The sequence below is a fragment of the Manis javanica genome, chromosome 5 (genome assembly GCF_040802235.1).
Source record: "Manis javanica isolate MJ-LG chromosome 5, MJ_LKY, whole genome shotgun sequence".
Lineage (NCBI taxonomy): Eukaryota > Metazoa > Chordata > Mammalia > Pholidota > Manidae > Manis > Manis javanica.
Genome location: NC_133160.1, coordinates 21,668,957 through 21,684,721, shown reverse-complemented (window position 1 = coordinate 21,684,721; position 15,765 = coordinate 21,668,957). Strand labels below are relative to the sequence as shown.

General features: G+C 40.1%; 1 protein-coding gene across 5 annotated transcripts in view; it reads right to left on the bottom strand.

The window, feature by feature from the left end:
• Nucleotides 1-15,765, bottom strand: part of UQCC1 (ubiquinol-cytochrome c reductase complex assembly factor 1) — a 150,092-nt gene that overhangs the window by 112,213 nt on the left and 22,114 nt on the right. Inside the window, exons 1-2 of one of the 5 annotated variants that reach the window (XM_073236684.1) lie at nt 14,129-14,430; nt 4,576-4,680 (exon numbers count right to left, since the gene is read on the bottom strand). In XM_073236684.1, the coding sequence (XP_073092785.1) occupies nt 4,576-4,680; nt 14,129-14,152 (129 nt within the window). In that variant the 5' untranslated portion in view covers nt 14,153-14,430. Of the gene's footprint in view, nt 1-4,575; nt 4,681-14,128; nt 14,431-15,765 lie in introns of those variants that run through there. The other 4 variants (XM_037012776.2, XM_037012774.2, XM_037012775.2 and 1 more) reach the window with 4 other exon arrangements.

Here is a 15,765-nt window from a genome sequence, read left to right as displayed (position 1 = left end):
GTGCGTTTTGAAAGTCTTAAAGGGACAGGGACCCCACAGCGGGATGGAAGCATCCCAGGACACTTAGCCCAGGAGCTGGGAATACTGGGGAACTCTGGGCACCCTAACCCCCTGTGCAGCAGGGCAGCTCAGAAGCCCCTCACAGAGATAAACAGCCTCCTGGCCATTTCCACTTCAACATGGCTCAGCCATATCAGAGCAGCAGCCCAAGACAGGCCACGCCCACAGCAACTGCGGAGCTAAACTCCATAGCGGGCCTGGCAGGAAACAGAGGCCCTGTCTGCATGCAGCTGCCCAGCACAAGCCACTAGAGTTCGCTGTTCTCCCAGGAGAGGAAGGCCACAAACCAACAAGAAGGGACGTTCTCCCACCCATCACTCGCCCCAGCTCTGCAAACTATCTATCGCCATGAAAAGGCAGAATCTAAGACAGACAAAAATCACAGAGACAAAACCTGAGAAGATAGACCTAACCAGTCTTCTTGAAAAAGAATTCAAAATAAAAATCATAAACATGCTGACAGAGATGCAGAGAAATATACAAGAGCAAAGGGATGACGTCCGGAGGGAGATTACAGAAGTGAAACAATCTCTGGAAGCATTTATAAGCAGAGTGGATAAGATGCAAGACGCCATTGATGGAATAGAAACCAGAGAACAGGAATGCACAGAAGCTGATGCAGAGAGAGATAAAATGATCTCCAGGAATGAAACAATATTAAGAGAACTGTGGGACAATCCAAAAGGAATAATATCCGCATTATAGGGGTACCAGAAGAAGAAGAGAGACAAAAGGGATAGAAAGTGTCTTTAAAGAAATAATTGCTGAGAACTTCCCCAAATAGGGGAGGAAACAGTTGCTGAGACTATGGAAGTACACAGAACTCCCAACAGAAAGGACCCAAAGAGGACAACACCAAGACACATAATAATTAAAATGGCAAAGATCAAGGACAAGGACAGAGTATTAAGGGCAGCAAGAGAGAGAAAAAAAGTCACCTACAAAGGAAAACCCATCAGGCTATCATCAGACTTTTCAACAGAAACCTTACAGGCCAGAAGAGAATGGCATGATATATTTAATGCAATGAAACAGAAGGACCTTGAACCAAGGATACTGTATCCAGCACGATTATCATTTAAATATGAAGGAGGGATTAAACAATTCGCAGACAAGCTAAAGTTAACGGAATTTGCCTCCCACAAACCACCTCTACAGGGCATTTTAGAGGGACTTCTCTAGATGGGAGCACTCCAAAACAGAGCACAGAACAACACAAATCAACAGAATCAGAAATGAGAAAGGAAAAATCACGACGGACCCAGAGAAATACAAAGAATTATTAGAGAATACTATGAAAACCTATATGCTAACAAGCTGGAAAACCTAGGAGAAATGGACAACTTCCTAGAAAAATACAACCTTCCAAGACTGACCTAGAAAGAAACAGAAAATCTAAACAGACCAATTACTAGCAACGAAATTGAATCAGTAATGAAAAAACTACCCACAAACAAAACCCCCAGGCCAAATGGATTTACCTTGGAATTTTATCAGACATACAGAGAAGACATAATATCCATTCTCCTTAAAGTTTTCCAAAAAATAGAAGAGGAGGGAATACTCCCAAACTCATTCTATGAAGCCAACATCACCCTAATACCAAAACCAGGCAAAGACCCCACCAGAAAAGAAAACTGCAGCCCAATATCCCTGATGAATGTAGATGCAAAAATACTGAACAAAATATAAGCAAACCAAATTCAAAAAATACATCAAGAGGATCATACACCATGACCAAGTGGGATTCATCCCAGGGATGCAAGGATGGTATAACATTCGAAAATCCATCAACATCATCCACCACATCAACAAAAAGAAGGACAAAAACCACATGATCATCTCCACAGATGCTGAAAAAACATTTGATCAAATTCAACATCCATTCATGTGCCAACAAAATGGGCACAGAGGGCAAGTACCTCAACATAATAAAGGTCATATATGATAAACCCACAGCTAACATCATACTGAACAATGAGAGGCTGAAAGCTTTTCCTCTGAGATCTGGAACAAGACAGGGATGCCCACTCTCTCCACTGTTATTCAGCATAGTACTGGAGGTCCTAGCCACGGCAATCAGACAAAACAAAGAAATACAAGGAATCCAGGTTGGTAAAGAAGTCAAACTGTCACTATTTGCAGATGACATCATATTGTACATAAAAAACCCTAAAGACTATACTCCAAAACTACTAGAACTAATATTGGAATTCAGCAAAGTTGCAGGATACAAAATTAACACACAGAAATCTGTTGCTTTCCTATACACCAACAATGAACTAATAGAAAGAGAAATCAGGAAAACAATTCCATTCACAATAGCATCAAAAAGAATAAAATACCTAGGAATAAACCTAATCAAGGATGTAAAAGACCTGTACCCTGAAAACTATAAGACACTCTTAAGAGAAATTAAAGAGGACACTAACAAATGGAAACTCATCCCATGCTCCTGGCTAAAAGTATTAATATCGTCAAAATGGTCATCTTCCCCAAAGCTGTATACAGATTTGATGCAATCCCTATCAAATTACCAACAACATTCTTCAATGAACTGGAACAAATAGTTCAAAAATTCATATGGAAACACCAAAGACCCCAAATAGCCAAAGCAATCCTGAGAAGGAAGAATAAAGTGGGGGGGGGGGGCGGGAATCTCGCTCCCCAAGTTCAAGCTCTACTACAAAGCCACAGTCATCAAGACAATCTGATATTGGCACAAGAACAGAACCACAGACCAGGGGAACAGAATAGGGACTTCAAACATTAACCCAAACATATATGGCCAATTAATATTTGATAAAGGAGCCATGGACATACAGTGAGGAAATGACAGTCTCTTCAACAGATGGTGCTGGCAAAACTGGACAGCTACATGTAAGAGAATGAAACTGGATCATTGTCTAACCCCATACACAAAAGTAAATTCAAAATGGATCAAAGACCTGAATGCAAGCCATGCAACCATAAAACTCTTAGGAAAAAACTTAGGCAAAAATCTCTTGGACATAAACATGAGTGACTTCTTCATGAACATATCTCCCCAGGCTAGGGAAACAAAAGCAAAAATGAACAAGTGGGACTATATCAAGCTGAAAAGCTTCTGTACAGCAAAGGACACCACCAATAGAACAAAAAGGTATCCTACAGTATGGGAGAATATATTCATAAATGACAGATCCGACAAAGGGTTGACATCCAAAATATATAAAGAGCTCACACACCTCAACAAACAAAAAGCAAATAATCCAATTAAAAAATGGGCAGAGGAGCTGAATAGAGACAGTGTTCTAAAGAAGAAATTCAGATGGCCAACAGACACATGAATAGATGCTCCACATCGCTAGTCATCAGAGAAATGCAAATTAAAACCACAATGAGGTATCACCTCACACCAGTAAGGATGGCTACCATCCAAAAGACAAACAACAACAAATGTTGGAGAGGCTGTGGAGAAAGGGAAACCCTCCTACACTGCTGGTGGGAATGTAAATTAGTTCAACCATTGTGGAAAGCAGTATGGAGGTTCCTCAAAATGCTCAAAATAGAAATACCATTTGACCCTGGAATTCCAATTCTAGGAATTTACTCTAAGAATGCAGCAGCCCAGTTTGAAAAAGACAGATGCACCCCTATGTTTATCACAGCACTATTTACAATAGCCAAGAAATGGAAACAATCTAAATGCCCATCAGTAGATGAATGGATAAAGAAGATGTGGTACATATACACAATGGAATATTATTCAGCCATAAGAAGAAAACAAATTCTACCATTTGCAACAACATGGATGGAGCTAGAGGGTATTATGCTCAGTGAAATAAGCCAGGCAGAGAGAGACAAGTACCAAATGATTTCACTCATATGTGGAGTATAAGAACAAAGAAAAACTGAAGGAACAAAACAGCAGCAGCATCACAGAACCCAAGAATGGACTAACAGTTACCAAAGGGAAAGGGACTAGGGATGATGAAGGGAGGGATAAGAGCGGGGAAAAAGAAAGGGGGCATTACGATTAGCATGTACAGTGTTGTGGGGGGTTACCGGGAGGGCTGTACAACACAGAGAAGACAGGTAGTGATTTTACAGCATCTCACTATGCTGACGGACAGTGACTAATGGGGTATGTGGGGGTGGCTTGGTGAAGGGGGGAGTCTAGTAAACATAACATTCCTCATGTAATTGTAGATTAATGATACCAAAATAAAAAAATAAAAAAATAAAGAAAACTGAAGTTAACTCTGAGATGAACATGTAGAAACACTCCCAACAGTAAAACTCATTAGACTGTGTAGCATGGTATCCTAGACTAAGTCCCAGCGCTGGGATATTTAGAAGCAACACCCTAGACACCATACTGTAGGAATCAATCCTGAGCTGGCACCACAAAGATTGAGAAGTGGTCTCATGGGGTTTTTCCATCACACAATTTGGTTAGCTAACCTATAAATACATGACATTTACACATAAACACTAAGGTTTTCATACCAAGCAAAGAACAACAAATCTTACCAGGCAAATACCAGACAGAGCCCTGCCCCACTGTCCCTGTGTAGGAGACACAGGTACCAATTGGTTGCATACTGGAACCCACTGTGGGATGCTCATCCGGTTCCTCTAGAGAAAGAAAAAAACAATCTGTCAAGAATATGTATCAGACTCCACATGTAGAAGTCAGAACATATCTAAATTTAGAAACCCTAACAGAACATTAAAATGGAACTTAATGGAAGGGTAAACTTAAAATGGAAGAACTTCCAAAACAGGATGAGGGTGACCAAGGCTCCCCATGCTCCTCTCTCCAAGGATAAGATGTACCCCTGCATATCTATTCTTGATCCATAGACTACTCCAGTAATAGTTGACTCAAGCAGGAAACATGGGCTCCCTCTCAGGACAGTACCAAAATAAGCAGACCTCAAGCATTTTACAATTAGATTATCACTTAAACTAAAGTCTACAATTCCTTTACATAAACACTGACTTATCTGATCTTCATAGTATCCCTTTATAGTAAACAGTGTGAGACAACGCATCATCCTCAAAAGGATGAAGAAACTAGGCTGAAATTTTTAGGGTGGTAAACACACATGGGCAACTTGATTTCTAAGACAAAAGAGAGATTAAATGGCTGTTAGAGCTATGACTGAGGTTCAGTTTTTCCCTCTGGCATTAACTAACCTCAGAAATGTCTCAAAGTGAAAGCCTAGGACAGAGAGAAAGGTCTCAAAGTGAAAGCTCCAACACCCTATGACCTAGTCTTATACCATTTAAAACCCAACATAATACTGTGGAAAAAGCAATGTACTTGTAACCAGAAAGCACTGATTTGACTCTTGGCTCCACTGTTGGTGAGCTACAAGACTTTTGTTGCCTCTTCTATAAAATAGAGAAAAATCCCTACTTCTTAGGATTTTCAGAAAAACCAACAAATCTATTTTGCAGTAGGTCTAACTCAATAATATTATGTTGAATCTCAATCTCCATTTCATGAGTAAGCAGGAAGGGGAAGGGATGAGGTAGAGAAAGCTGTTAGAATTTTAAGACTAGAGATGCTTTCTAAAGGATCTCAGAGTTCTAAAACAGCATAACGGTGTACCTGTTTCTAATAGGCCACTCACAGTGTTTGAAATGGAAAGTAAAGCTTAAAAATACTTCATTTCAGCTGAGGTTTGATCTATGGGGATGGTTTTCAAATGAGAGATATTTACTGGGTTTTTGTTTACCAACACTGACAGGTTTACCAGGATCATTCAATGTTAGATGTTACTTTCCTAAAAATGTAAATACCATATGGGATGAAGTGAAACTTCTACAGATTAAGGCCCAAAGAGAGAAAATAAAAGTAAGAGGAAATTACAAGTAGGGACAATGCAAACTTTTCGAAGATTTTCTGAAGAATTTCATCGTTATTTTTTCCAATGTCAACAAAACTTTTCTCTGTAATTTTGGCTCTAGTTGGTCTTATGCCAATACTTTAAATTGGTTCTTATTAGAAGAAAGGAGCAATCAGCTCTGTTCTTTCCTTCTCCAATCCTACAACAATTCTTGTCTAAACACTCAATCGAAACTGCTGAGGTGTAGCAGAAAGGGTATTTGATTCCCAAGCCTGCCATTAAATAATTGCACAACACTGAACTAACTCAGTTACTCAGTTCTCTGTGTCTCCACTTCCCCTTATTTAAAGTGTGAATAATAAAAGCTACCTCATAGGAGTGTTCCAGATCACTGTAAAAGCACTTTTGATAAAAATAAAACACATACACAAAGGCATCATTATTAACAACTGTTACTGAATTATGTAAGTAAGCTCCTTCTTCCCTAGCAAACTGTCAGAGCAGCAAGAACCATTTTCTTAAAACACTATTTTGAACCTGGAATTCCCTTTCTCAAAAGTCTGCAGTGCCTCCAAGTGCCTCTTTAGTCAAACTTAAACATCTGATCTTTAACAACTGGACCCCTTAAGACTCATCATCATACTTACATACCTTGCTTTGTATTTTCCACTCAGCAGTTCCAAAACCTAACTAAGATTCTCTGGTTTGGGAATTACTGCTCCTCTCTACACAAGCTAATCCCCTTGTAGTCAGTCCCTCTGGGATTCTCTTCTTCACTCCTACCCAAATCATAAGCTCATTTGCTTTAAGAAGTCTCTAGGCCTAGACTCCAAGGTCTGGTTCTACAGATTCTATTCAGTCCATTTTCCTTCCACCTCTCCCAACACTTTACTTACAAATATAAATCTGTGGAAGTACTTCTCTCTCTCTTACATACTAATACAGGTACTAATATATTAGGCTTAAAACAATTAGCAGACCTTAAGTTCTCCCAAGTTCAGAAAAACATTTATAGCCATTTCTGGTAGTTAAAATTATTGCTGTAAATTACAATAATATATACATCAATACAAGAGGGAACTGGTTTTATTGTCTTTTTGCTTTGCCAACACTTCAAAACCAGAAGTTTAAATATAGGTTATTTTCTGTGTATATTGTAAATTGCAGGCAATTGTATTTGTATTTCAAAATATTCTGACAGACCAGCTCACTTTTTTTTTACTATACTTTAATCAGTCCACTGATGGGCCTGTTCTACATGTGATTTTAAGATACATAAATACTTTCCTTGGCTCACTCATAAGCTGGAAAAGGCTTTACAAGTAGTCTATTCTCTTATTCCCCATAGTTATATTTTATAAGGGACTGCAAACACTGAGTTAGCAAATATCAAACCATTGCTCCTAAGAGAAAAACATGGGTTAGGTTCCTGCAAGCTATTGTTCACATTTTCATCAACCTATCAATATATAATCTTGTTTTATGTGTGTTTTTTGTTTAAAGACATCTTATTTAACATACATACTGTAAATTCATTTACATTGAACTCATAGCCAAGAGCACTATAACTCACTTCTGAGTGAATGAAGCTTATCTCTTAAGGGAACATCACAGCCTCCTTGTACTTAGCAAAGCTAGATGGCACTTTAGCAATACACTTGGAGGCCATTTCAAACAGGGAAATCACCAACAAAAGCACAAAAATGCAAAAAAGATGGCACTAAATAGACCATGAAAAGGATACTTATATAAAAGGTGAAACAGTAAGTCAGGGTATCACTTTGACCTCAGCTAGGAACACAGATGTTGCAGCTCAAATTTGTCACCCCTTTGCACATGTCCACAAATGACTGCAAAAGCACCATGACTATTGATTTTGGGATTACAAATAAATTTTAGCAAGTATGTAAATTCACAAATACAGAATTTGTGAATAATGAAAATCAACTATTGTCACCAAATCTACTCTGTGATTCTCCAGTGGTGGCTATATTCTGAATGTCTTCCACACTGATTTAATTCCATAGTCTAAAGTACAAACACTACTGCAGCAAACTCTCCTGCAAGTTACAATGTAGCATTCTACAAAAGGGTAATTGTATACAGGAGCAGAGAATGTTCAACCCCTTCTTCCAAACTTACTTAATGCTCTGCCTCTTACCACTTTTTGGGGGTATCCAATCTGAGCTTTCAAAAGATTTATTCACATACAGGAAGGATTTGAGCAAATCGGTAAATATATTAAGGATGAGGGGTCAGGTTTCTATCAGAGAAAGGTGTTAACAAATATGAAAAGACAGAAGGGTAGAATAAACCATCTGGTACTGAGTTGGATTTAGAATAACTGGTATGGATTTTTATTATATACCATTAAATAAAGAATTAACTGTGTTTATGTACATGTACACACACACATATATTTTCTACCCCAGTCCTGATGGGGCATGGAAGCAATGACACCCAAGTAGCAATGACTACACATAACATCCAGACTAAGTTCCTAAACAGCAATATTCACTAAAAGGAACTAGTCTTCTTTATAGAGAAGTGGACTCCTGAATGGGGTTGGTGTTCCTCAAAGACTTATTCACAAAGAACTGGCATTAGCTGTTCTGTCTAGTAGTTCCCTGGAAGACTCCATTTGCAATGCTGTTTTGGATCCCATCCAACATGAAAAACATTTTCTCCAGAAAACTGACAACAAATAGAGGTGAATGTTTACCTTTGCGGCTGCCTTAGGCAGGGGCTAATAACTGAGGAAAACAATAAGCCAACCAAAAACCTTAAAAGGAAAAATAGGGGTATGAGATGTTCATAGGGGCTTTGAAAAGCTTCAGAATACTCCCGGGAATCTGAAGGGTAGGCACTGCCTAGAGCTGTGCACATGCCCAGAACTGTGAGCAAGATCAGGAAAGACCTGAGAATGCCCTAAGTTCTCATCTCTGGTTGACCTTGAGGCTCTGCACAAGCAGGAAGTAAAGGTTAAGGCAGAGCTGTTAAATGGCAGAATGTTGAAGGCTTAGCTCCCAAACTGGGAGACTTAGGTTCCAGGTATTTAAGAATATCTCCACCTAATCATTACCTGACCACTAAGATAACTGAGCAGAGATCACACAACAAAGAATACAGACTTTACAGAATTAATTCAGAATAGTCACTCAACAGAAAAACTCTGGGAAATGAAAGAGTAGATTTCCACAGTTGCCACATTATAGTATTTAAAAGGCCCAGCTTTCAACAAAAAAATTATGAAACGTAAAGAAACAGAAAAGCATGGTCCCTAGATAGGGGGGAAAAAATAAATCAATAGAAACCATCTCTAAGGAAGCCCAGGCATTAGACAAACTAGACAAAGACTTTGAACCAGCTATTTGAAATGTTTAAGAGGTATGTAACATATTAAGGAAATCATGTCTAAAGAACTATATAGCAAAGTATGAGAACAATATCTCACCAAATAGAGAATATCAATAAAGAAAGAAATTATTAAAAATCCAAATTAATACAATTCTGGAGTTGAGAAGAAGAATAAATAAAATGAACACTTCCCTACAGGTGTTCAACAGCAGATGTGGGCAAAAGAAAGAATCAGTGACCTTGAAGATAGGTCAAGTGAGATTAACTAGCCTGAGGGAAAGAAAGGAAAAAAAAGAATGAGAATTTAGCAGATCCTCAGAGACCTATGGGACAACATCAAATGTACCAACATCTATGTAATGGAGGTCTCAGAAGGAAAGAGAAACAAAGAGACAGAAAAAATATCTGAAATACTGGCAGAAAACATCCCAAATTTGATGAAGAAGATTAATCTATAAATCCAAGAAGCTCAACCAACTCCAAGTAGGATAAATCAATAAAGACCCACAAATAAATGTATTATAAGCTGTGGAAAGACAAGGATAGAATACTGAAAGTAGCAAAAGAAGCAATTCATCATGTACAAGTGATGCTCGATGACATTAACAGCTGACTTCTTAGAAACCAAGGAGGCCAGAAGGCAGTGGGATGAAATAAATATTCAAACTGATTTAAAAAAAAAACATCAAATAAGAATTCTGTATCCAGCACAATTATCATTTAAAAGTGAAGGAAAAATTAAGACTTTTAAAATAAAAACTGAGAGAATCTGTCAATGCACCTGCCCTGCAACAAGCACTACCAAAAACACTAAAGGGATGAGAGAATATATTTGTAAATGACATATCTGACCAGCAGTTAACATCCAAAATATATAAAGAACTCACATGCCTCAACACCCAAAAATCAAATAACCAGATTAAAAAATGGGCAGAGGATATGAAGAGACAATTTTCCAAAGAAGAAATTCAGATGGCCAACAGACACATGAAAAGATGCTCCACATCACTGATTATCAGGGAAATGCAAATTAAAACCACAATGAGATGTCACCTCATACCAGTAAGGATGGCCAGTATTGAAAAGACTAAGAACAACAAATGCTGGCGAGGATGCAGAGAAAGGGGAACCCTCCTACACTGCTGGTGGGGATGTAAGCTGGTTCAACCATTGTGGAAAGCAATATGGAGGTTCCTCAAAAAACTAAAAATAGAAATAACATTTGACCCAGAAATCCCACTCCTTGGAATTTACCCAAAGAATACAACTTTTCAGACTCAAAAAGACATATGTACCCCTATGTTTATCACAGCACTATTTACAATAGCCAAGATATGGAAGCAACCTAAGTGTCTATCAGTAGATGAATGGATAAAGAAGATGTGGTACATATACACAATGGAATACTATTCAGCCATAAAAAAGAAACAAATCCTACCATTTGCAACAACATGGATGAAGCTGGAGGCTATTATGCTCAGTGAAATAAGGCAGGCTAAGAAAGACAAGTGCCAAATAATTTCCCTCATTTGTGGAGTATAACAATGAAGCAAAACTGAAGGAACAAAATAGCAGCAGACTCACAGACTCTAGTGGTTACCAAAGGGAGGGGTGTGGAAGGGCGGATCAGGAGGGAGGGATATGGGGATTGAGGGGTGTTATGTTTAGTACACACAGTGTGGGGGGTCACAGGGAAAACAGTGTAGCACAGAGAAGGCAAACAGTGAATCTGTGGCAGCTTACTACACTGAAGGACAGTGACTGCATTGGGGTGTGGGTGGGGGCGTGATAATAAGGGTAAATGTAGTAACCACATTGTTTTTTCATGTGAAACCTTTATAAGAGTGTATATCAATAATACCTTCATAAAAATTTTTTAAAAAGATCTTTCTCTCTTGCCTGAACACCAACTCTCCCACTGCTAAGAAAAAAAAAATCTTCAGCTGGATATTCTCAGCAAAGGACACTGCTATTAACTCAGTCACCCAAGGCAGACCTGGGACTCACTTCGGACTCCTCCCTCTCCCTCACCCTCATAACATCTAACCTCTCATCAAGCCTTGTAGATTCTATTTCCTCCATACTCTTAAAACCATGCATTCCTTTGTCCACACTGCCCCTATTCTTTAGTACAGGCCCTCACCACTTCTTCCAGGATTACTTAAGTAGCTTCTGATGGGCCTTGGGGTTTCCAATCTCAGAGTCTCTGATTCAAACACAACTGCTACAGGGATCTATTAAAAGAAAAATCTAGTAGTGGGTATATGAGTGTTTACTGTGTTGACTTTTATTTTTTGTACCATTTTATACTTCAAAATAAGTTTTTAATTTCAATTAAAAAATGAGAGAGAAACAAAGGTGTTCCCTGATCAGTGGTGGCTGGGGGTCAGAGGAGGAGGGCAGGTGGGGGAATGAGAGGTACCCAGCAACAGGAGAAGAGGATTGCAAAAGGATGCAAAAAAATTTTTGGAAGTAATGGATATGTTCATTATTTTTATTGTGGTGATAGTTTTTCAGGTGTATACCTGTATCAAACCTTAACAAATTGTACTATTCAGATGAGTGCTATCTGTAGTATGCTGGTTATTCCTCAATTCAAAAATTTTAAATGAGGGAAAAAACAGTAACTGCATCAAAAGACCTGTATAAATAAATCTGCTCGCTCAAAATACTTCAATGGTTTCCCTCTGCCTGAGGATAAACTTCCAGCTCCTACCCATGATTCACAAGGCCCTGCCTCCTGTCTTGCCACTTCCCCATAAATACCCCTGAGTCCAGCCAAACAGACTTACTTACAGTTCCTTGGTTGTCTAGCATTAGTAGCATAAGCTAATGCTTCTCTTCTGTGACTTTCCCCCATTCTCTATCTAATGCTCTCATTTAGTTCAGGCATCTCTTCCTGATGGATGCTTGTCCTCAAGCTAAGTTAGGTGCCTCTTACTCTGCTCCCATAGCACCTGGTATAGATTTCTATCACAGCATTTCAAGTATCATATTAGTACTTTTCTTTTTTGTCTGTGCTATTAGATTATAAACTTGAGGGTAAAGTATGTTTTTCATCCTCAATCCCTTGGAGAAGTTCTACAACATAGTAAATACTCAAAATGGTTCAACTAAAAGAAAAGGAAGACAAGCATTTAAATGTCACTTGCATCAACTGATTCTCCTATCAACCCTAACAAACTCACTGTTAAGAAAATGTGAGGCTCTGACAAGTTAGGTGACTTGCTCAAGGTCACACTAGAGTAAGTAATGGAGCCAAGCCTTCAACCAAGGCTCTTCAGAGTACTAGACAGGTGCACTTTCCTGTATTTGTAAATTCTTCACAGTGCCTAACCCAATGTCTCTTCACAGTAGGTGATCAATAAATACATCTGCTACTTTCATGTTCACTGCAACTTTCAACTAGTCCTAAGAGAGTTTCCTTTGCTTTGTCACACATTACAATGTGATAAAAAGACTTCAAAGAATCACAGTATAAAGTGAAAGTGACTTTTCTTATCTAAACTTGCTTTTTACCAAAAAAGAATAGAAAAGAGATAAAGAGAAAAAAAACCCAATTAATACAGGGTAGTTAGGAAGGTGTTTTCTATGGAAACACATCCTAAGAAGAAATGAACTTCTAACAGTTCACATGTTCATGGACAGGAATATTTAAGATAGCTGGAGCAACCATTAATTTCCAAAACTCATCGATGCTTTCATTTCGGGTCTATTGCCCAACAAACTTTTTATCTTTTTCCCCAAATATCCATCTTAAAAACTAGATATCCCTAGTTACCATTTCCCCAGCAGTCCTTAGATCTGAATCAATTTCTTCCTTAGCATCAATTACTTCACCAAGTGAATCTATCTGTAGGCTGTAAGAGCTATTATTCAAACATTTACTGAGCAGCAATTGAGGGTACTGCATTTTGCTAAGCTGACAAGGAACACAAGAAGTAAAACTGCAGTCCTTGTAAGCCACATAGAGAAAGATTAGAAATGCAAGTGTAAAGTAACTCAGAAGACAGCCAGAGGCAGTAGTAGTATCTGCTATGAAAAACAACGTCCTTGACCCAGTTTTTCAAAGACCTGCTAAAATTACAAACTCTTCCCTCCCACCAAGATTTCCTTTTTTTTGCTTTCACTTTCTTTCTCCTTTGATTTCTAGAGACCAGAATATGTTTAAAGGATCGGGCCTGAATCACAAGAGATGCAGTTGTTTCCCATATGGGTGCTAAGAGGTCTAGTAGTCCTTCCCTCCTTCATTCACTTCTTCAACGAGTATTTATTGAACATCTGTGATGTGCCAGACACTGTGCTACACTAAGTGGAAACGAAGATAATGACCTGGTTCTCCTGAGGTTCTCAATTTACAATAGTATTCCACTTAGCTATACAGTTAAGAATTGACTTATTGACCTCTGAAACAAAGCCAGAAAACCTCTGAATCTGAAGGGACTCCAGACTAACGTCCTTGTTTTTCCCGTGGGGGCACTGAGGTCCCAAAGTGACTTGCCCAAGGTCACACTGCCATCAGTGACAGAGCTGGGACTGGAACCCAGGTTATCCCGGGCCTCCAACCAGTGCCCCACGTGCTGCCTGTCCCTGAAGAGGGGCGGTCGTAAGACTGAGGAAAAGCAAACGTCGTCAAATTTAGGTCCGATGTCACTCTCCCCCTCCTCCAAAGAGGGTAAAGTCACTGCCAAACAGAAGACAGGAGGTGAGCTGCTGCCTCAGTTTCCCCGCAAGGCGGCGCCGGGCAGCTTCGCTCCCGCACAGACGCCCTTCCTGCACTTTCCATCGGTTTGTTCCATCCCCCCACCCCCGCCCCGGACTCCAACTCCAGAGCCCGGCGGGCGACCATAGAACATCACTCCTTCACTCACAAGGGCTCGCAACAGCAACGCCATGTTCTTCAACAACCATTTCCGGGTGAAGTGTGGGCTTCCGGAAACCCGGCGGCCGCCAGCCCTGCGCGAGATTGTGCTATCGCTGGCGGGTGCCCGGCAACGGCTGCGCAGGCGCACACAGGCGGCGGTGAGCACGAGCGCGCGCTTTCCCGGCTCGCCAGGCTGGCTGTCCGGGCGTGCGGCCGGCCGGCGCCCGCGCTCCCCTGTCACCCCGAGAGGCGTCACAGAGACTCCAGTCCTCGGCGCGGCACTCCTCCTCCTTCGGGCTTTTCATAACTTCTCTTCTTTTTTTTTTATTAAGGTATCATTGTCATTTGTCTTCTCTCAGCAAAACTGAAGGAGCAAAACAGCGGCGGACTCACAGACTCCAAGAAGGGACTAGCGGTTACCAAAGGGGAGGGGTGTGGGAGGGCGGGAGAAGGGGATTGAGGGGCAGCATGATTGGTGCACATGGTGTGTGTGGGGTCACGGGGAAGGCAGTGTAGCTCAGAGAAGACAAATAGGGACTCTGGCATCTTACTACACTGATGAACAGTGACTGCAAGCGGGTAAGGGGGGACCTCGATAATAAGGGTAAATGTAATAACCACATGATTTTTTTGTGAAACCTTCATAAGATTGTATATCAATGATACCTTAATAAAAAAAAAAAAGAAGAATGGCAAGCAACATATCAGAGAAGGAAGGCTACAAGGGAAATAATATTCAAAAAGTGAGGCCAGGCTTCAATTAAGACAAAGTAGAAAGAACTTTCTGAAAACAGGCTGAGGGTTTAGACAAGTTCATCGGTCATGGAACCATGGGGACTGCGGGTTCCATAAGACCCTGCTCATTGGCCTCAGCTCCCCAGTCCTGCTCAGCTTCTCTCCGCTGCCAGGACTCATCTTGTCCCCTAAACACTTAGCCTAAAGCCCCAGCAGTCTCCATCGTTCTCCCAAAGCAACCTGCCCCTCTCTCTTTCATCTTTCTCTTTACACTGTGTTTACCCCTCAGAACTCCCATACTTCCTTATAGGCCGCACAGTGAAATTCAGTCATTCATTAAGCAAATACATTTGTTGAGCTTTATCATGATCCAGGCTGAAGAAACAGTAGAGAATAAAACAAATTTCCTGTCCTCGTGGATCTTATATATATCAGTGAAGGGAAATGAACAACAGGCAAATAAATATAGTTTAATGTCAGATATTGGTACATGCTAAGCAAGGTGAGAATAAAAAATGATAGGGCAAGGTGCTGTTTTGAGAAAGGATGATCAGGCAAGACCTCACTGAATTTGATCAGAAAGGTAAATGCAATGAGAGAGTAATTCATATAAATATAAATCTCAGAAAAGAGCATGCCAGAAGGAGAACAACAAGTGAAAAGGCCCTAGGTTGCACAAATGCTTGGTGTTTCCAAGAAAGAACTAGGAGGCTGGGGCCAAAGGACTAAGGAAGAAATGAGTTTGACAAGGCAACCCTAAATACCAGATCATGGGGGGGCCTGTTGGCCATCGTAAAGACTTCGGGTTCTATTCTAAGTTTGTGTTAGTATAAGTGTAGATGTATGGTTGTTGATTTTGAGAAAGAGGGCTGGAGAACTAGGAGATGAGGAATGGAAGGTAGACATACT